Source organism: Salmo salar, chromosome 10 (genome assembly GCF_965601325.2).
Source record: "Salmo salar chromosome 10, fSalSal1, whole genome shotgun sequence".
Taxonomy (NCBI): domain Eukaryota; kingdom Metazoa; phylum Chordata; class Actinopteri; order Salmoniformes; family Salmonidae; genus Salmo; species Salmo salar.
The window spans coordinates 10,502,384-10,524,567 of NC_138300.1; the positions used below are offsets into that span (position 1 = coordinate 10,502,384).

The following is a 22,184-nucleotide window of genomic DNA, read 5'->3' on the forward strand; positions in this document are numbered from 1 at the left end:
AAGTCAGAGGATGCCACTTGATTAGAATGAAAAACATACTGTTGCCATTCTGTTTACCAAAAAATTATAAAGGGGTGTTTTCAAGGCCAGGGATGTGAAACGCTCCGAAACATTGCAAATAGAAAGAGAATTAGAGCTGACATGACTCCCTATTCTATCTGACAGACAATGGTTTCTGTTCTAAATTATACATTTCATTTGAAACGTTCTGTAATGTTACATCCCGTTTTGGACAGACTAGATTTCGCAGGGGAACCTCTCTGTTAATCTCTGCTAACAATAACAATAGTCGTCAGGATGTTTCCCTCACACAGTGAGGGAAAAAAGTATTTGATCCCCTGCTGATTTTGTACGTTTGCCCACAGACAAAGACATTTTCAGTCTATAATTTTAATGGTAGGTTTATTTGAACAGTGAGAGACAGAATAACAACAAAAAAATCCAGAACAATGCATGTCAAAAATGTTATAAATTGATTTGCATTTTAATGAGGGAAATAAGTATTTGACCCCCTCTCAATCAGAAAGATTTCTGGCTCCCAGGTGTCTTTTATACAGGTAACGAGCTGAGATTAGGAGCACACTCTTAAAGGGAGAGCTCCTAATCTCAGTTTGTTACCTGTATAAAAGACACCTGTCCACAAGAGCAATCAATCAATCAGATTCCAAACTCTCCACCATGGCCAAGAACAAAGAGCTCTCCAAGGATGTCAGGGACAAGATTGTAGACCTACACAAGGCTGGAATGGGCTACAAGACCATCGCCAAGCAGCTTGGTGAGAAGGTGACAACAGTCGTGCGATTATTCGCAAATGGAAGAAACACAAAAGGATTGTCAATCTCCCTCGGCCTGGGGCTCAATGCAAGATCTCACCTCGTGGAGTTGCAATGATCATGAGAACGGTGAAGAATCAGCCCAGAACTACACGGGAGGATCTTGTCATTGATCTCAAGGCAGCTGGGACCATAGTCACCAAGAAAACAATTGGTAACACACTACGCCGTGAAGGACTGAAATAATGCAGCGCCCGCAAGGTCCCCCTGCTCAAGAAAGCACATATACATGCCCGTCTGAAGTTTGCCAATGAACATCTGAATGATTCAGAGGACAACTGGTGACTTGTGGTCAGATGAGACCAAAATGGAGCTCTTTGGCGTCAACTCAACTCGCCGTGTTTGGAGGAGGAGGAATGCTGCCTATGACCCCAAGAACACTATCCCCACCGTCAAACATGGAGGTGGAAACATTATGCTTTGGGGGTGTTTTTCTACTAAGGGGACAGGACAACTTCACCGCATCATTTGACGGGGCCATGTACTGTCAAATCTTGGGTGAGAACCTCCTTCCCTCAGCCAGGGCATTGAAAATGGGTCGTGGATGGGTATTCCAGCATGACAATGACCCAAAACACACGGCCAAGGCAACAAAGGAGTGGCTCAAGAAGAAGCACATTAAAGTCCTGGAGTGGCCTAGCCAGTCTCCAGACCTTAATCCCATAGAAAATCTGTGGAGGGAGCTGAAGGTTCGAGTTGCCAAACATCAGCCTCGAAACCTTAATGACTTGGAGAAGATCTGCAAAGAGGAGTGGGACAAAATCCCTCCTGAGATGTGTGCAAACCTGGTGGCCAACTACAAGAAACGTCTGACCTCTGTGATTGTCAACAAGGGTTTTGCCACCAAGTACTAAGTCATGTTTTGCAGAGGGGTCAAATACTTATTTCCCTCATTAAAATGCAAATCCTTTTATAACATTTTTGACATGCGTTTTTCTGGATTTTTGTTGTTATTCTGTCTCTCACTGTTCAAATAAACCTACCATTAAAATTATAGACTGATCATTTCTTTGTAAGTGGGCAAACGTACAAAATCAGCAGGGGATCAAATACTTTTTCCCCCCACTGTACATGCAGACACAGCATCATTCAAAGAATGGAATTTGATACACCTGGTATTGGATATGAATGAAAAAGAATGTCTCAACGAGATTCATACCTGAACCACACCTTTATTTGCAAAGGAAAAGTACATGATCAGTGAATATATTCAATGTAAGGCTACAATGTGGGGATCTCATGCATGGTAATAACTACAGTACATGTATATAGGACTTGCATCCTTGGCACAATAACGTTATTATATTCTACTCAATCCATAGGCTTCATTAATGCCATTCAGACTTGAAGTTGATACAACAACTATGATAGCTGAAGTTCATAGATTGGTATGAATATTAGTTCAGAACCTAACGTTTTAGGGTCCATACACAGATCGGCAACATACTGTAGCTAGCTACACATCCATTAGGCATACAGTTATTTTTATCCTCCACTACACAATAAGCAAGTAAATAGTTAGCTAGCTATGTTACTTCAGCTGCATTGCACAGCAAGGCAAGCTTACACAATTGTACATTCAATTTGCAGTAAATGCTTTAGCTAGCTAGATTCTTTACATCCACTGTTTCCCAAGACGACAGTCTGGTTTGCTGGTTCTCAGGAGTCCCTAAAACAAACAACACGAATTACAATGTCATACTCATGTCATAACACCAGCTAGCTAGCTTGCTAATGTTAGCTAGTTAGCTAACTTGCTAAATAGCAATTTTTGTAAGTTAATTTTATGACAAAAGAATATGCACAATCGTTTGTCTCTACATTAACTAACATATTCCTCTCAATTGTAGATTTTTAGCTTTACTCGTTATGACGTTATAACTACTTACATTTGCTTCCCCCGTAATGTTTTGTCAGCCATCTTTGCTGAAGAACGTCACCAGGGACGGGTGGCTCGCGTCAAATTCGTCATTGGAACCACTCGATATGATTGGTCATATAAAAACCTTGGGACCCAAATGCATAATGAGTGCTCTAACTCCCCCTTGTGGTGGTCTGGAGCAATGAAGCCGTGACCCTGGGTACCTCCTGCGGTGTAAGCTCACAACTTTTAAAGGAGGAACCACTGTAGCAGTGCAAGCTGTGTTGCTACAGATTCTGGTTCAATACCCGTGCCGGCCTCGACTGGGAGACACATGAGATGACCGTAGGTTTTTGGTTTCTCGCCCTCTAAAAACAGAAATAAATCATTCTAAATAACAAACTTACAAATTAGTAACAATGTCTCACCCCATGTTCAAGAATGGCCTTTTTCCTCGCACATTTTTCATTATTTGAAATCCAAATCATCTCCAAAATATTGTTATTTTTTAAACAAAGCGATTATCATTATTATCATTGTTATTATTATTATTAATAATTTAGAATTATATAAAAGCCACTTAGATATTCTCACAGATATATTATTAACCCTGTTATTAGCAGGACAATATATATTGGTCATATTGGTCATGGCTCCCGAATGGCGCACAATGGGATTGCCTTGCAGTTTTCCAGCTGTATACACTGAAAGCGCGCGAGATTCAAGGTACGAGAGCAGGGGGCACAGGATGGGCCGCAGAGCCGTGCACAGAAGACAGACCTAGCCCATGGGGAAGGGAGGAGGAAGGGGGATGGGGGGTGGACACTCCTAGACCCCACGCTCTTCTCAATTTACATCAACAACATAGCTCAGGCAGTAGGAAGCTCTCTCATCCATTTATACGCAGATGATACAGTCTTATACTCAGCTGGCCCCTCCCCGGATTTTGTGTTAAACGCTCTACAACAAAGCTTTCTTAGTGTCCAACAAGCTTTCTCTACCCTTAACCTTGTTCTGAACACCTCCAAAACAAAGGTCATGTGGTTTGGTAAGAAGAATGCCCCTCTTCCCACAGGTGTTATTACTACCTCTGAGGGTGCTGCTACCATGTTGTTGCCATGTACTGTTTCTACCATGCTGTGTTGCTGCCTTGTTATGTTGTTGTCTCTCTTTATGTAGTGTTGTGTCTCTCTTGTTGTGATGTGTGTTTTGTCCTATATTTATATTGTATTAATTTTTATTTATTTTTTTATCCCAGGCCACCGTCCCCAGAGGAGGCCTTTTGCCTTTTGGTAGGCCGTCATTGTAAATAAGAATGTGTTCTTAACTGACTTGCATAGTTAAATAAAAGGTTAAATAAATAAAAAATAAATAAAACGCAGAGCAACACATTAAGGACCATTGCACTAATAATGGCACTGACTAGGGAAACGTTCCCGCTGTTCTTAATGCCAGTCTGCACGTTCAAACTAAAACAATGTAACTAATAATGGCATCTTTATGCTTTCGTTAATAAAATAATGATACAAATACTCTTTCAAAAAGCCGATGTTTATTTAGTTATGGATCCATAACGAATTACTATGGGAATAAATATCACTGAATTACAGAAATATTGGAACAAAGTTGTCTAATGAAGGTAAACTAATTGTTGCTTACTGGAAAATATTCTTTCAAACACAAATGGTCACGTTGTACAGCGCCATTATGACGATTAGCAGGTAGCTGGACAATAGACTTGCCTAGGAGGGTAGGGGGAGAATTCTATCGCCAAATGTATTTCTTACTTAGGTTGGCCATGGTTGGTTGCCATTTCAGTTTAATCCATCAGAAAAGACAAAACAAATAAAACAACAAAAAGTATTATTATTATTATTATGTATCACATCCGACCTTGATTGGGAGTCCCATAGAGCAACGCACAACTGGCCCAGCGTTTCTCTCCCTCTAAAAACAGAAATAAATGTTTTGGCCTTTAGAAATATTATTTTGGCCTTTATTCAGATTACAATCGCTCACTTAGTTTTTTGGAAAACGAAATAACCTCCAAAATATCGTTATATATTATCAAGTTGATGGCACCGTCATATAGCCCGGCACCTACATTAGGCTGAGTGTCTCACTCATTCATGGCTTTGGATCAAAATAAATAAGTACCAACATTCTTTCTGATAGTCTTTAATAAACACATGTTTTGGTTATCCTGACCTGGACACCATGTACAGTATTATAATAGCCCATTATGGTCTATTAGCAGGACAATATACCTTTACGAACACCTCTCTCTATTTTGATACTTTGTGGATGGGGCCTCCCGAGTAGCGCAGCTGTCTAAGACACTATTGGTAGGCCTACAGTATATCGAAAAATATGACGCGACTCTATAATTACATGTAGAGAATCAGAGGATTCTAAATTAAAACCAATAGCCGCCTTGTGGGTCTCCCGGTGGCGGTAGGCATGGGTATTGATCCTGCATCTGTAAGTTCGATATGTAGCGTTGCTACAGATGCAGGTTCGATACCCGTGCCGGCAGCCATCGGCACAGCACAGGTATCTTGTAATGTGCTGTTAAATGTGGTGTAGGTCTTATTTATTTAAAGAGCGTATTGAAGTTAGAAGCCACAGTATTTGAAGCAATAGCCTACAACCGTTTCACGCTGCTCTGAGACAAGCATGGGGACTGGTCTTGATAAATCAATGAGATAGTTATTTTCACTAAATCTCTGTTTGGGTATTGGTTAGACTACAATTATACAATTAGGGTGCAGAAATGTTATGCTCTTAGTGTAACGTTTATTTAACTTGGCAAGTCAGTTAAGAACAAATTCTTATTTCCCCATTGGGGAATTGAACCCCAGTCTCCCACACGACACAGGGATTCTTTAGCTAAATAGCCCAGTACTGTAGCCTACTCCCGACCATCATATTTTCCGTTCCATCCTAACAGAAACCCAGAGGGTTTTGGTTTTTCTTGGAATAGAAACACCATAATATTAATCAAATAAATTAAGCAACATTTCTTAAAATCAGTCCCACATACTATGTTCTTATAAAAAAAGGATTTAAATTCTCTAGTACAGCCACTATTGAAGGCTATCAAATGCTTCTCAAAGATGCCCTCTGGTGTTCAAACTAGCACTAACTAGCATTAATGGCACCAGTGATTGGCACTTAATTGTAAGCTGAGGATGATTAGGTGACCATGATGGTATGAAAGCCAGATTGGGAATTTAGCCACTTGGGATGCAACCTAAAACTACTGTAATCAGAATCTGAGAGGAAGTCGTACAGCCTAGCCGTACACTGTGCCATTTCGGGGCATTGGAGGTGTGCGGTTCCTCTCAAAGAAAGACCAGACTGAGGACCATGGTGAAATCATAGGAGATAAACAAGCTGGTAAGTGTCTGGTGATTCTGGTAAAAGCTGCAAGCTCCTTTGTGGGAGGAAGTTTATTCTTAGGACCGCAATCCCTTGGACATGCAATTCCTGAACATTCTTCTCTCAGTTCTTCCATTGTTCACTAGCCTTTGCAGATCGTCCAGGAATGGATAGGTGAAGGCAATAAGAAGGAAATAGGGGTGGGAGTGGAGTTCCTTAAGCACATGGACTTTTTGTTTTCTGTTGCAAAACGTTTCACAAAGTATTAATTTGCGTGCCCTAATGAACACGACCAGGGTTTAGCTCCTGCTTGGACCTCCCCAATCGTCTCAGATCTGCGACTGAGACTAGACAAGGTTTAGCGAGGAGGGGACAGCTTTTTTGGAGTTAGACGCAGCCAGACAGAGTCCTGGGTAAGTGCACCCGACGACACAGATAAGCACTCTGCTGGCAGGGTAAGCAGGGGCCTTGACAGTAGACCGGGATACAGTCACCACGGTCGACACGCTACAATCACAAACCAGTTTGTTAACACAGCAGGACAGGCTATGGTCCAAACACTGAAACACTGCCACCGATACGACCACAACCGCAGCAGGGCGACCTGCTGAAGCCAAACGGCATCTGACCGAAGATGTAAAGACCATATTGTTTGGACAAGATGGAATGATAAGTACAATATGGAACAATATGTCAAAGCAACATGATGAGGCCTAGGGTGTTGGTCACCACGATTGCCTTCCTAAAAGCCACAGTGCATCCACACAGAGGCTGGCAGAGAGTTCAAACGGGTGGGTGAAGTGGCTGGGCTTAGCTCCAGTCAGAGGGGGGTGGAGAGGGGGAATGAGAAAGAGCGGTAGAGTAAGACAGTGAGTAAGAGAGAGACAGAGAAAAAGGGGATTGATTGCTTGGAGAGAGATAAACAGAGAGAAAAAAAACAATGAATGCGCAAGAGCGACAAAGAATAAGAGAGGGAGAGGACTGAGCGGGTAAGGAAAACAGAGAGAGAAGGAGAGAGAGCTAGAGAGTAGGCATATGCCCTCATCGCTCAGCCTTTATAATCAGATGCCATACGCAAGTAAGCCTGGCAGGCTGAACACATACAGTGACAGACGTGACCCCTGCCTCTTTACTAGAACTCGGAGGGGAGGGGCTAAACTCATCAGTTGGCACTGCCGTCCCCCGTCCTAGCCCACCCCATACTGGGTTACCTGGAAGAAATACTGTCACAACAGCAGGTGGTTGCATTGCCACCATGGAGCCAGCAGGCCATACTCCAATGGTCTTGAATTATACCCTTTTCGCACTAACGTGCCGAACCGACCTGCACTGTGCTGGTTAAGATATGTTCTCTTCACATGGTCTTTTCCAGCATGGTTCCAGAAACTATGGTGGATGTGTAACCAGGCCAGCACAGTTTGGCTTGGTTTAGCTTGACTTGGCTCAGTAGTGTGAAAAGGGTATTAGAAAGATCGCTTCCTTTCCAAGCCTCTCCTTCATGACGACTGAACTGTGAGGACTTGAAAGGTGCACGCACAATGGTGAAATCCTATACAGACCTTGATTCACTAATCAGTTGTGAAGGAAGGGAGATAGGGAAAGGAAGCTATTTAAGAGTATTGGGACCTATAGATAACTGCCAAAATAAAGGAAACACTTGAGTAAATGAGGGATACAAAGTATATTGAAAGCAGGTAATTCCACACAGCTGTGGTTATTGAGTTAATTAACCAATTAAAATACCATCATGCTTAGGGTCAAGTATAAAAAAATCCCAGTTAACCATTATTTTGGCAACAATGTCTAGAAGAAATCTCAGTGAGTTTCAAAGAGGGGTCTCAAAGGAGTATAGGGGGTTTAAAGTGTTAAATTAAATTAATTAGTTAATTAAAGTTGACTGTGCCTTTAAACAGCTTGGAAAATTCCAGAAAATTATGTCATGGCTTTAGAAGCTTCTGATCGGCTAATTGACAAAATTTGAGTCAACTGGCAGTGTACCTACCTTCAAACTCAGTGCCTCTTTGCTTGACATCATGGGAAAATCAAAAGAAATCAGCCAAGACCTCAGGAAAAAAATTGTAGACCTGCACAAGTCTAGTTCATCCTTGGGAGCAATTTCCAAACGCCTGAAGGTACCACGTTCATCTGAACAAACAATAGTACGCAAGTATAAACACCATGGGACCACGCAGCCGTCATACCGCTCAGGAAGGAGACACGTTCTGTCTCTTAGAGATGAACGTACTTTGGTGCGAAAAGTGCAAATCAATCCCAGAACAGCAGCAAAGGACCTTGCGAAGATGCTGGAGGAAACAGGTACGAAATAATCTATATCCACAGTAAAACGAGTCCTATAACCTGAAAGGCCGCTCAGCAAGGAAGAAGCCACTGCTTCAAAACTGCCATGAAAAAGCCAGACTACGGTTGCAACTGCACATGGGGACAAAGATCGTACTTTTTGGAGAAATGTCCTCTGTTCTGATGAAACAAAAATAGAACTGTTTGGCCATAATGACCATCGCCAAAGAACACCATCCCAACCGTGAAGCACGGGGGTGGCAGCATCATGTTGTGGGGATGCTTTGCTGCAGGAGGGACTGGTGCACTTCACAAAATAGATGGTTTCATGAGAAAGGAAAATTATGTGGATATATTGAAGCAACATCTCAAGACATCAGTCAGGAAGTTAAAGCTTGGTCGTAAATGGGTCTTCCAAATGGACAATGACCCCAAGCATACTTCCAAAGTTGTGGAAAAATGGCCTAAAGACAACAAAGTCAAGGTATTGGAGTGGCCATCACAAAGCCCTAACCTCAATCCGATAGAGAATTTGTTGGCAGAACTGAAAAAGCGTTTGCGAGCAAGGAGGCCTACAAACCTGACTCAGTTACACCAGCTCTGTCAGGAGGAATGGGCCAAAATTCACCCAACTTATTGTGGGAAGCTTGTGGAACGCTACCCGAAATGTTTGACCCAAGTTAAACAAATGAAACGCAATGCTACCAAATACTAATTGAGTGTATGTAAACTTCTGACCCACTGGGAATGTGATGAAAGAAATAAAAGCTGAAATAAATCATGTTCTCTATTATTCTGACATTTCACATTCTTAAAATAAAGTGGTGATCCTAACTGACCTAAGACATGGAATTTTTACTAGGATTAAATGTCAAGAATTGTGAAAAACTGAGTTTAAATGTATTTGGCTAAGGTGTATGTAAACTTCCGACTTCACCTGTAACTTATAAATGCCTCCTGAGCTTAGTTCAACTATCGTACCCCATCAGAACCCAAAATACAAGCCAATTTTACTCCAATGTATGTAAACAAAGTAAATGTAAAAAAACACTATACAGTGAGGGAAAAAAGTATTTGATCGCCTGCTGATTTTGTACGTTTGCCCACTGACAAAGAAATGATCAGTCTATAATTTTAATGGTAGGTTTATTTGAACAGTGAGAGACAGAATAACAACAAAAAAATACAGAAAAACGAATGTCAAAAATGTTATAAATTGATTTGCATTTTAATGAGGGAAATAAGTATTTGACCCCCTCTGCAAAACATGACTTAGTACTTGGTGGTAAAACCCTTGTTGACAATCACAGAGGTCAGACGTTTCTTGTAGTTGGCCACCAGGTTTGCACACATCTCAGGAGGGATTTTGTCCCACTCCTCTTTGCAGATCTTCTCCAAGTCATTAAGGTTTCGAGGCTGACGTTTGGCAACTCGAACCTTCAGCTCCCTCCACAGATTTTCTATGGGATTAAGGTCTGGAGACTGGCTAGGCCACTCCAGGACTTTAATGTGCTTCTTTTTGAGCAACTCCTTTGTTGCCTTGGCCGTGTGTTTTGGGTCATTGTCATGCTGGAATACCCATCCACAACCCATTTTCAATGCCCTGGCTGGGGGAAGAAGGTTCTCACCCAAGATTTGACGGTACATGGCCCCGTCCATCGTCCCTTTGATGAGGTGAAGTTGTCCTGTCCCCTTAGCAGAAAAACACCCCCAAAGGATAATGTTTCCACCTCCATGTTTGACGGTGGGGATAGTGTTCTTGGGGTCATAGGCAGCATTCCTCCTCCTCCAAACACGGCGAGTTGAGTTGATGCCAAAGAGCTCCATTTTGGTCTCATCTGACCACAACACTTTCACCCAGTTATCCTCTGAATCATTCAGATGTTCATTGGCAAACTTCAGACGGGCATGTATATGTGCTTTCTTGAGCAGGGGGACCTTGCGGGCGCTGCAGGATTTCAGTCCTTCACGGCGTAGTGTGTTACCAATTGTTTTCTTGGTGACTATGGTCCCAGCTGCCTTGAGATCATTGACAAGATCCTCCCGTGTAGTTCTGGGCTGATTCTTCACCGTTCTCATGATCATTGCAACTCCACGAGGTGAGATCTTGAATGGAGCCCCAGGCCGAGGGAGATTGACAGTTCTTTTGTGTTTCTTCCATTTGCGAATAATCGCACCAACTGTTGTCACCTTCTCACCAAGCTGCTTGGCGATGGTCTTGTAGCCCATTCCAGCCTTGTGTAGGTCTACAATCTTGTCCCTGACATCCTTGGAGAGCTCTTTGGTCTTGGCCATGGTGGAGAGTTTGGAATCTGATTGATTGATTGCTTCTGTGGACAGGTGCCTTTTATACAGGTAATAAACTGAGATTAGGAGCACTCCCTTCAAGTGTGCTCCAAATCTCAGCTCGTTACCTGTATAAAAGACACCTGGGAGCCAGAAATCTTTCTGATTGAGAGGGGGTCAAATACTTATTTCCTTCATTAAAATGCAAATCAATTTATAACATTTTTGACATGCGTTTTTCTGAATTTTTTTGTTGTTATTCTGTCTCTCACTGTTCAAATAAACCTACCATTAAAATTATAGACTGATCATTTCTTTGTCAGTGGGCAAACGTACAAAATCAGCAGGGGATGAAATACTTTTTTCCCCTCACTGTATAACCTCGAAACGTGGTTACCCTGCAAACAATAATGAGTCATTAGGACGTCCCTGGGACGTCACGGAATGGTGGCCTAAATTCATCAGAATGTTGTGTCATGGTCCCCTGGAAGTTTTGTCTAGTTCCCGGATGGTCCCGGGAACGTTCCTGAGGATGTTTTTAACACTTCTTGGGACATTGTGTCATGGTCCCCTGGAGGTTTTTGTCTAGTTCCCGGTTTTAAATCTCAGCTCTGTTAAAAATACACAGAAGAATAACTATTATATTTATCATATTGATTCAGGAGCAACATTAAAACAGAATAATCTGTCCCACCAACAACTATACTGAAAACCCAAACTCAAATTGCTGAAATAAGTAAATTAAATCAATGAAAGAATAGTCAGATTAAATGATAATTAAAATAGCAGGGCAGATGTAACTCTTTAGCTAAATGCAGAGATGTATTATAGGTAATGAATGTGTAGGGGACAGCATACCTCAAATCCAGAGGTTGTGAGTTCAAATCCCAGGTGGGGTCATATTAAAGAGTCAATACTAATAATAATGGCGCCGGAGGGGATGGCTGCCGTTTTACCGGCTCCTAACCAACTGTGCCATTTTGTATGATTTTTCACATTGTTTGTAACTTATTTTGTACATAATGTTGCTGCTACTGTCTCTTATGACCCAAAAGATATTCTGGATATCAGAACAGCAATTACTCACCTTGAACAGGACAAAGATTTTTTTCTGTAATGAGTCCGACGCGAAGGATATACTGCTTCTCTCAGACCAGGCCCAAAACCCCAACATTCGCGTATAGAAAATACGGAAATAAAGGGGGCAGAGATCAGTCGCCTTGTGAGAATTCGTCAGTGAGTGGGTAAGCCGCCTCTACCATCCGTTCGATTTTAATGCAGGCAAACTTAAATTCGTTTTACCTCATTTATACCAGCATGTCACATGTGCAATCTGAGAAAAAAAACTCTAAATCACCTTTACTCTACACACAGAGACGCATACAAAGCTCACCCTCTCCCTCCATTTGGCAAATCTCACCATAATTATACCCCCCCGATAGCTGCTTACAAGCAAAAACAAAAGCAGGAAGTACCAGTGACTTGCTCAATACGGAAGTGGTCAGATGACGCGGATGCTACGCTTCAGGACTGTTTTGCTAGCACAGACTGAAATATGTTCCGGGATTCATCCAATGGCATTGAGTATACCACCTCAGTCACCGGCTTCATCAATAAGTGCATTGACGACGTCGTCTCCACAGTGACCGTACGTACATATCCCAACCAGAAGCCATGGATTACAGGCAACATCCGCACTGAGCTGAAGAACTGCTGCTTTCCAGGAATGGGACACTAATCCGGACACTTATAAGAAATCCCGCTATGCCCTCAGACGGATCATCAAACAGGCAAAGCGTCAATACAGGACTAAGATTGAATCCTACTACACCGGCTCTGATGCTCGTTGGTTGTGGCAGGGCTTGAAAACTATTACGGACTATAAAGGGAAACCCAGCCGCGAGCGACCCAGTGATGGGAACCTACCAGACGAGCTAAATGCCTTTTATGCTCGATTCGAGTCAAGCAACACTGAAGCATGCATGAGAGCACCAGTTGTTCCGGACGACTGTGTGATCACGCACTCTCTAGCCGATGTGAACAACGAACTTGAAACATTGTACCAACTATTATCTTGGGTCCACCCCAAAACTTGTCATAGCGAACTTGCAACATTGTATAAAATATTCCCTCTCCAGTGAGCTCAGGACAGACACAGCTGTAGGCTAAGAAGCACATAATAAGCAGTGCTTGACTTGGAGCCGAGTAACACCACCTCAAATTTTCTACTGATTTTCTACTGCTTGAGCTCCTGTTCCTCTAGCTCAAAAGTATTGTGGAGCTCCTGGACCTAAATATAAACCGTGCCAGTACACAAAATGAGTACCAGAACCTTTTTCAGTCCAAGTCAAGCACTGACGTTTCCACTGGATCAGAGCATGACATTTTTCCCTTTCACGCTGAGTGGTTATCGAAAGAGAGAGAGCTGGAAAGATTGTTCAAATACATTGAAGAACTATTGTAATTCTCAATGGATGTAAAAACAGACTTTGTTTGCTTGCTGTTTGAGGTGAAGAAAACATTACTTTGAGAAGCTCCACAGGTCATTAGTGGTGGTGAGTGAAGCCAATCAGAAATCCTATCAGATCCCCAAATGGACACATGTATATGCCTACATTTGCACGCAGACCAGGTAGCCTATAGGCCTACTTCTATGCATGCAGGTCCTGACTCAACATTGTCAGGAGAGCTCCAAACAAAAGTCAATGACTAAATTGACAGAACTAGTAAATGGAATTAAATAAACCAAAACTTCTTTCTCACAAATGTAGCATAGGTTGTGAACTCTGCAAACAATATGTCTACTCTGACAATGAGAAAATGAAAACAGGAATACAATATTGAAATGACAATAACCAAAGAAACAAAAATTGTAGATTCGATATTATAGGAATGAATGGTAAAAGTACTACTGGTGATATGTAATGAGGTATTGATATACACTAACAATCAAACAACTCACACAATTAAGTTATTAAACAATGAATGTGCACAAATTGCATTGTTCATCTGGGTGCATGGTCAATCCGACATCTGCATTGGCCATGCAGCACTTACAGTGACATGGCCTCAGCAGAAGTCAGGTCATTCATAATTCTTGCATTTCGCAGAACAGTGCAGAGCTATTGTCAAGGAAGTGAGTTTGTGTTTACACAGGATGTACCGCCCACACCTACCGTCAACCAATCATGTCAATGCGGAACTATACAGAGCCCTCCGCATTTGAAAAAAATTTGGGAGGCACATGGCGATGAGATACAGAGCTGGATTTGTTTTCTGCATGCCTCCACAATTGCGTCACACCCTCCATATCACACCCTCCTCCGACCACATTTTCAAATCAAGCATAAATTGGCTTTTATTGTAGGCCTCGTCAATGGATTAGTTCACTGAGATGGGCACAAATATATACAGTACCAGTCAAAAGTTCGGAAACACCTACTCATTCAAAAGTTTATTTTTTATTTTTACTATTTTCAACATTGTAGAATAATAGTGAAGACATCAAAACTATGAAATAACACATATGGAATCATGTAGTAACCATGTAGCTTTTCCAACAGTCTTGAAGGAGTTCCCACATATGCTGAGCACTTGTTGGTTGCTTTTCCTTCACTCTGCGGTCCAACTCATCCAAGCCATCTCAATTGGGTTGAGGTCGGGTGATTGTGAGAGAGGTCATCTGATACAGCACTCCATCACTCTCCTTCTTGGTCAAATAGCCCTTACACAGCCTGGAGGTGTGTTTTGGGTTATTGTCCTGTTGAAAAACAAATGATAGTCCCACTAAGCGCAAACCAGATGGGATGCTTGCTGCAGAATGCTGTGGTGCCTTGAATTCTAAATCAATCACAGACTGTGTCACCATCAAAGTACCCCCACACATCACACCACCTCCTCCATGCTTCACTGTGGGAACCACACACGCAGAGATCATGCGTTCATCTACTCTGCGTCTCACAAAGACACGGCGGTTGGAACCAAAAATCTCAAACTTGGACTCATCAGACCAAAAGACAGATTTCCACCGGTCTTATGTCCATTGCTCGTGTTTCTTGGCCCAAGCAAGTCTCTTCTTATTATTGGTGTCCTTTAGTAGTGGTTTCTTTGCAGCAATTCGACCATGAAGGCCTGATTCACACAGTCTCCTCTGAACTGGTGATGTTGAGATGTGTCTGTTACTTGAACTCTGAAGCATTTATTTGGGCTGCAATTTCTGAGGATTGTAACTTTAATGAACTTATTCTCTGCAGCAGAGGTAACTCTGGGTCTTCCTTTCCTGTGGCGGTCCTCATAAGAGCCAGTTTCATTGTAGCGCTTGATGGTTTTTACGACTGCACTTAGAGAAACTTGAAAAGTCCTTGAAATGTTCCGCATTGACTGACCTTCATGTCTTAAAGTAATGATGGACTATTTGCTTACCAAATAGGGCTATCTTGTGTATACCACTCCTGCCTTGTCACAACACAACTGATTGGCTCAAATGCATTAAGGAAAGAAATTACACAAATTAACGAGGTTACACCTGCTAATTGAAATGCAATCCAGGTGACTAAATCATAAAGCTGGTTGAGAGAATGCCAAGAGTGTGCAAAGCTGTCAAAGCAAAGTGTGGCTACTTTGAATAATCTAAAATACAAAATATATTTTGATTCGTTTAACACTTTTTTTGTTACTACATGATTCCATGTGTTTTTTCATAGTTTTGATGTCTTCACTATTATTCTACAATGTAGAAAATAGTAAAATAAAGAAAAAGCCTTGAATGAGTAGGTCTGTCCAAACTTTTGACTGGTACTGTATATTAGTAGACTGGACGATTGTTTGGTCGTTTAAGCAGTTGGTCGACCGAGATTGTATTAGTCGATTGCTCGACTAAAACATATATTTGTTATTGTTCGACTAAAACAATCTCGGTCGACCAACAGCCTAATGACCAAACAATGACCAGTCAACTAATTGAGGTCAGGAGTTCCTAATGTTTTGTACACTCAGTGTATATGCATTAGTGATCATTTTTGATAATCAATTCACTCTGTTACACATTTTTAGTTTTACATTCGTTTTTCTGAGATGGGCATTCTATCTCAAGAAGAAATGCCACCCAAAATTGAATTCCATTCTTATCGTTCATATTCTGATGATGGTTATACTTTAACTTGTGTCAATGGCAGTGAAATGACTGGGTATGTAAACAGTCAACGTCTGGACCATTGTTGTACCCACCTTGAGTCCATCGCTGGGCAACCGGTACCCAAACCGTGCAGGCAGGTCATCAAAGTTTCCCGTTTTGTTGTCAAATGTGTACTGAAAGAGAAATAAGAATACAAATCGTATCATGAACTACTTGGTGGTGTTAATAACTAGAAGCTCCAAGCACAGAGCCAAAATATGTTTTCTGTAAGCCAGTCAGTCAGTCTGAATGTCTGTAGACCACGTCTGTCTGTTTGTGTATCTGTCTGTCTATCTGCATGCCTGCCCACCCACGCGCCCGTCCGTCTCGCAGTCTGCGGGACTCACGGCAGAGATGTCAGCCTCGACGGGCAGCAGGTTGAGGAAGGCAAAGAGCTGCACGGTGAAGATGGTGTAGATCTGTGTGGCGGACAGCATCAGCATCCCCAGGGAGAACAGCATCTTGCATTCCGAGCTGTGCCAGTCGACTGACACACACCTGCACAGACTGACACACGGATGGACTGTCCCAGTGCTGGCGGCTCTCACACCTGCAGAGTGTAGACACATGCACAAACACAGGTTTGTCACTGTCTATAGGCCTACATCTGCTCTCCCAGCCTCCCACAGAACAGAAAACATAAACACACCACACCTGGGTTCAAATACCTAGGTCATTTATGGCAATCTATGGTAACTTTGATAATTTATACTTAAAAAAAAAAAAAGTATTCATTTTTATATCTTTTAAAAGACAAATTTACATCGTAAAATAAATAAAAGTGTGTTAAAAAAAAAAAGGATATCTCATGTTGAAACCCTCATATGAAACACCAATGGTATTCACTAAGTTGATAGTTTATATTTAGGATGTTTTACAGCTTTGTAATGCTGTATATGTTTTTTGTTCTTTTAAAAAAAATATTATTTTAATATTTTACATGTGATAAGGCTACACTAAGGGCCAGGGATAAATAGACACCTGTGATAATATTAAATCAAAAAGGCCAATAGATAGATAAATAAATTCCCCCCATAACTTGAAAGTTACCAAAAATCTGGTAGTTTACTGGCAAACTTTGAACGTTCTCAGTAATATACTTTCCCTTTACAACCCTCCGCATGGGCGGAGAAGCACAGTGCAGTTATCTTTCCAAATAATTTAACTTAATATGATTAGGCTATACTTTAGGCCTACTACATTTTCTGGAAATAAATATTGACAACCCATTTATTGTCTCTGCCTGCAAATCGTCCCACTCCTAAAAGGTAGGCAAAATGTAACTGAAGAGAAAGTGCAAGTATCTGCTCTCTCATCATTCTTGCTGGATCAGATTCAGTATCCTATAGACTCTCTCTCCTCTCCTAGGTTGTGTCTACACTTGACACTTACATTCATTATTAAACATACAATGAACTACACGGAGGGAAAAGTACACTGTGCATTCAGCACCACGGACAGAACTCTTGTTAACGGGTATGCACAAAAACACAAGAAAGAGAGAACTCAACATTACATTTAAACTACTCAATCGGTGTGAGGAGTGAAGTCTCTGATGGGCTTTGGCTAGAGCAGTGAAGTCCAGTATAGTTTCTGACGTCGCTATGCGCAGGATTGCTGAGAGGTGAGAGTCAGTAAGAGATGATCTGTGCCTTGACTTGTTATATTTCATCACTGAAAATGTCTGTTCACATACATAGGTTGCCCAAATAGTACAAACATCTTCTGTGCATGACTCCTAATCTTTGGAAAGTTTTGTTCATCGAGAAATGCATAGAACCTCGTCATTGACATTGTTTTGAATAGTTCTCCAATCACTGCATCAGACTGAAGATCGATAAGCTCAAGTTGCAGGTCAGTGGGAGCGTTATCAACATTGAAGGTGAAAGGAGAGGAAACCAACAGCATGTCATTTTCCAACACTTTGAAATCCTCAAAATGATGAAAAAAACTCACCATTCAAAGCACGCAGCAGCGATGTATACTTCTCCCGCTGGTCATCTGATAGGGAACAGACTAGTAGTGTCGGGAGGTGGGTGAGATTGTTGGCCCCTCCTTGGCGGGTCAGGAGGAGCAATTTTCCCTTGAAGGCTTTGACAAGGCTGTACATCGAATGTGCAAAAAGGCCCTTCCCTTGTAGTTTGGAATTCAGTTCATTCATGAGGGCCATGATGTCCACAGTGAAGGCAAAAAATCTGCCAACCATTCTTTATCTTGCAGTTGAGGGAAATCCACATATTTTCCTTTCATTTGCAATAACTCAGCAACTCCCCGACTTCACGTCCCACACCCTTTTAAGTACCTTTCCCAAACTCAGCCATCTCATGTTTGTGTGGTAGGGGAGATCTGCATGACCCGACTGTCTCTTCCAACAGCGAGACAAACTGCCTGTGGTTTAAAGATTTTGCTCTTATGAAGTTTACCGCTTTAGTGACTGTATCCACAACATGGCTCATTTTCAGAACACATTTACCGAGCACCTCCTGATGAATAATGCAAGGCAGGAAAATAATTTTCTGATCTGGGTTCAGCTCAGCTACTTGATCTTGTATCCTTTTCAAAAGGCCAACATTTCTTCCTGTCAAGTTTGGCACCCATCAGTGGTCACGCTGGATAACTTCTCAAAACTCAGTCCCAGCTTTGCCGCACACTTATTAACCTCCTCCAATAAATCTTTCCCTGTGGTTGTGCTCTTCATTGACTGCACTGAAGCAAGCCCCTCTGTCATTTCAAAGTCTGGGGTTATGCCTTTTAAGAATATCAACAAATGCGCCGTGTCACGTGCATCACTGCTCTCATCCAGGGCCAAGGAAAAATAGGTGAAATCCTTTACCTTGTCTTTCAACTGTTATTCCATATTCTCTAAGATGTCCTCAACAAACCGTGTCACTGTTCGTCTTGACAGGGAAATATTTTCAAAACAGCTCTTTCTTGTCGGGGCAAAGTCTTGCTGCAGAGTCAATTAAACATTCTTTAATCAATTCGCCCTCAGCGAATGGCTTGCTATGTTTAGCAATTTTGTGGGACAGTACATAGCTAGCTATTGCAATTCCGTTGTTTGCTGAATGCAGTTTTGTGAAAAGTCATTGATACTTTTGCAACTGAGAAAGCAACTCTTTGGATGCACTTGCCCTCTGCTCAGAAGACATATTCCTATATTTCTCTGCATGCTTAGTCTGGAAATGTCGGGACAAGTTGTAGTCTTTCAAGACAGCGATACTCACTTTGCACATTAAGCACACAGTTTTCCCTGATACCTCAATAAATATAAATAATAAATGTCCACTCTTGCTGGAACATCCTATATTCATTGTCTACTTTCCTTTGAAAAACTCACTTTTGTACAATTTCTAGCTAGCTACTATTTGTCACACTTGCCAAAACTATAGTTTGTAACAAGAAATTTGGGGAGTGGTTGAAAAACGAGTTTTAATGACTCCAACCTAAGTGTATGTAAACTTCCAACTTCAACTGTACGAATTTTTGCCATATTAGCATTGACATAAAATTTGGCTTTGGCGGTATACTGTATACCGAGGTATTTGGAAAAAGCCACTGGATGATTTTTCAATACCATTGAAACTATTTATTTGAAGTTTTTCCACATACATTTAAATATTTGTAGATACTTAAGTAAATCCATGCAGTCAACTTGTGCAATACATTAGGAGATAAAGCAGATTGCGCTCTTAATTTCACCAGTCACATCATTTTACATTATGAAGCTTATCGTAGTTCCCCAGACCAGTTGAGTCAGTCACCTGTTTGTTTTTAAATAGCACAACCGGAGCAGGTGACCAGCTGTGTATTGACGGGGTCGCGTTTCATATTGAAAGTCAAGTGTTATTTTTTGCTTCAATAAATTGATCAGAGATGTGCATCTACAGTTTCCTTCACAGAAAACACATTCAGCAGAAAATAGCTTTTCATCAGATGACAATAGAACTGTAACGGTATTTGGCTGGCAGCCACACAAATAAATGAGCTTATAATGTGACCGACCGCCTTGATTCGGTGTTATGTAGGAACATTTGAAATAGTGTTTTTTACACTGGATAAAAGCTGAGACACAGAACTACAAACTGGAATATCATACACTGCATTTGAGGAACAATGGGAAAGTAATTCTGCTTTGAAGTTTGATAAACTTGTAACCTCACTTTTGAGAAAATGGCCTTTGAATATTTTGGTACCTACTGGAGAGCTCTCCTTTATCTACATCCATTCAGCATTGTTCACACCCTTCACACCCATCTCTTTAAGGATCCACATGTGAGGTCATGCGCTAAACAGAGAGTAGTGTAGTAAAGATTAAGACTAAAAGTGGTTAAAGTAGTAGCCTACAATAAGGAAAAATTCCAGGTAAACAAAGTCTCCAGATAAAATATTTTATAAATATTAGATGACGCTTACCCAGACACACTTGTCTAAATTGATTGGTCATGTGAAAGAAATGCTATACCACCCAGCCACATCTTGCTAAGTGGATGGTCTCTACAGAAGGTGTAAACAGTACAGCCAAATGCTTACTTGCACAGTAGCAATATCAGAAACAGATAGTGTCAATATAAAGAAAATAATATACAGTATGTACAAGAACAATAGCAGTGATAGATGAGGTAGTTATATGCATACAATCAGGGGTAAAGTCCCTGAGCAGCAGGATAATTTTTTTAAATAATAGTAGCAGCAATGTGTGTTAGGAGAATCATGTCGTGGAAATTCAGAATTGAGAGAGACTTATTTCTTGAAAAACAATAATTTTTATTTAATATAAATTAATTACTGCAACAATGAAACTGTCGACCCCACACGCCGAAGTGTGTTGCAGAGGGCTTAACTGATCATGAAAAAAAACTGATGTTATATAGAACCTAAAAATGCTTAGTCAGGCTGGTTCCAACTCCCATAAGCCACCTTGTTCATCTCCTGGTTGTCCACACAGGATATTGTTATACTTCCAACCCGGCTTAGTTTCCCAGATGCCAGGATGATCAGACAATTAGCCTGGAAGAGTTTAGGACAATGCCTATCTCGGCTCACACACACATACCACATCTTGTCTATAGAATGCCAACTTTAGGTAATTAATCACCAAGTCATTGTCTGCCCAAGCCATCTCTAGCAAAACCCATTTAGTTGACCATACGCCCAGACTTGCTACAAATAGTAGGACATTTCTGTTCTGTTTAATTCTGTGTTTTTGTAAAGAGATGGTTTCTCACAGAATTAAACAGAACAAAAATGTCCTACTATTTGTTAAGTATTAATTGCTAACTATTAACATCAAATAAATCCAATGTTATTTGTCACATGCGCCGAATATAACAGGTGTAGACCTTACTGTGAAATTCTTACTTAAAAGGCCTAACCAACAATGCAGCTTAAAAAAATAAATAAAAAATGATTAAGAAATAGAAAAGAAAAAACTAAAATAGCAGCAGTAAAATAACAATAACGAGGCTATATACAGGGGGTCAATGTGCGGGGTAATTGAGGTAATATGTACATGTAGGTAGAGTTAAAGTGACTATGCATAGATTATAAACAGAGAGTAGCAGCAGCGTAAAAGAGGAGTCTGGGTAGCCCATTGATTAGCTGTTCAGGAGTCTTATGGCTTGGGGGTAGAAGCTGTTAAGGAGCCTTTTGGTCCTAGACTTGGCGCTCCGGTACCACTTGCCATGCGGTAGCAGAGAGAACAGTCTATGACTAGGGTGGCTGGAGTCTGACAATTTTTAGGGCCTTCGAACTGACACCGCCTGGTATAGAGGTCCTGGATGGCAGGAAGCTTGGCCCCAGTGATGTACTGGGGTGTACACACTACTCTCTGTAGTGCCTTGTGGTCGTAGGCCGAGCAGTTGCCAAACCAGCCAGTGATGTAACCAGTCAGGATGCTCTTGATGGAGCAGCTATAGAACCTTTTGAGAATCTGAGGAACCATGCCAAATCTTTTCTGTATCCTGAGGGGGAATAGGTTTTGTCATGCCCTCTTCATGACTGTCTAGGTGTGCTTGGACCATGTTAGTTTGTTTGTGATGTGGACACCAAGGAACTTCACGTTTTCGACCTGCTCCGCTACAGCCCCATCGATGAGAATGGGGCGTGCTCTGTCCTCCTTTTCCTGTAGTCAACAATCATCTCCTTTGTCTTCATCACGTTGAGGGAGAGGTTGTTGTCCTAGCACCACACGGCCAGGTCTCTGACCTCCTCCCCTATAGGCCATCTCGTCGTTGATCAGGCCTACCACTGTTGTGTCATCGGCAAACTTAATGATGGTGTTGGAGATGTGCCTGGCCGTGCAGTCGTGAGTGAACATGGAGTAAAGGAGGGGACTAAGCACGCACCCCTGAGG

General features: G+C 41.6%; 1 protein-coding gene across 3 annotated transcripts in view; it reads right to left on the reverse strand.

Annotated features, from left to right (window-relative positions):
* The window catches only part of LOC106613488 (E3 ubiquitin-protein ligase RNF13), a 93,212-nt gene that overhangs the window by 55,916 nt on the left and 15,112 nt on the right, over positions 1-22,184 (reverse strand). For all 3 annotated transcript variants that reach the window (XM_014215770.3, XM_082956695.1, XM_082956696.1), the window contains exons 2-3: positions 16,180-16,382; positions 15,886-15,966 (exon numbers count right to left, since the gene is read on the reverse strand). In XM_014215770.3, the coding sequence (XP_014071245.1) occupies positions 15,886-15,966; positions 16,180-16,293 (195 nt within the window). In that variant the 5' untranslated portion in view covers positions 16,294-16,382. The remainder of the gene's footprint in view (positions 1-15,885; positions 15,967-16,179; positions 16,383-22,184) is intronic.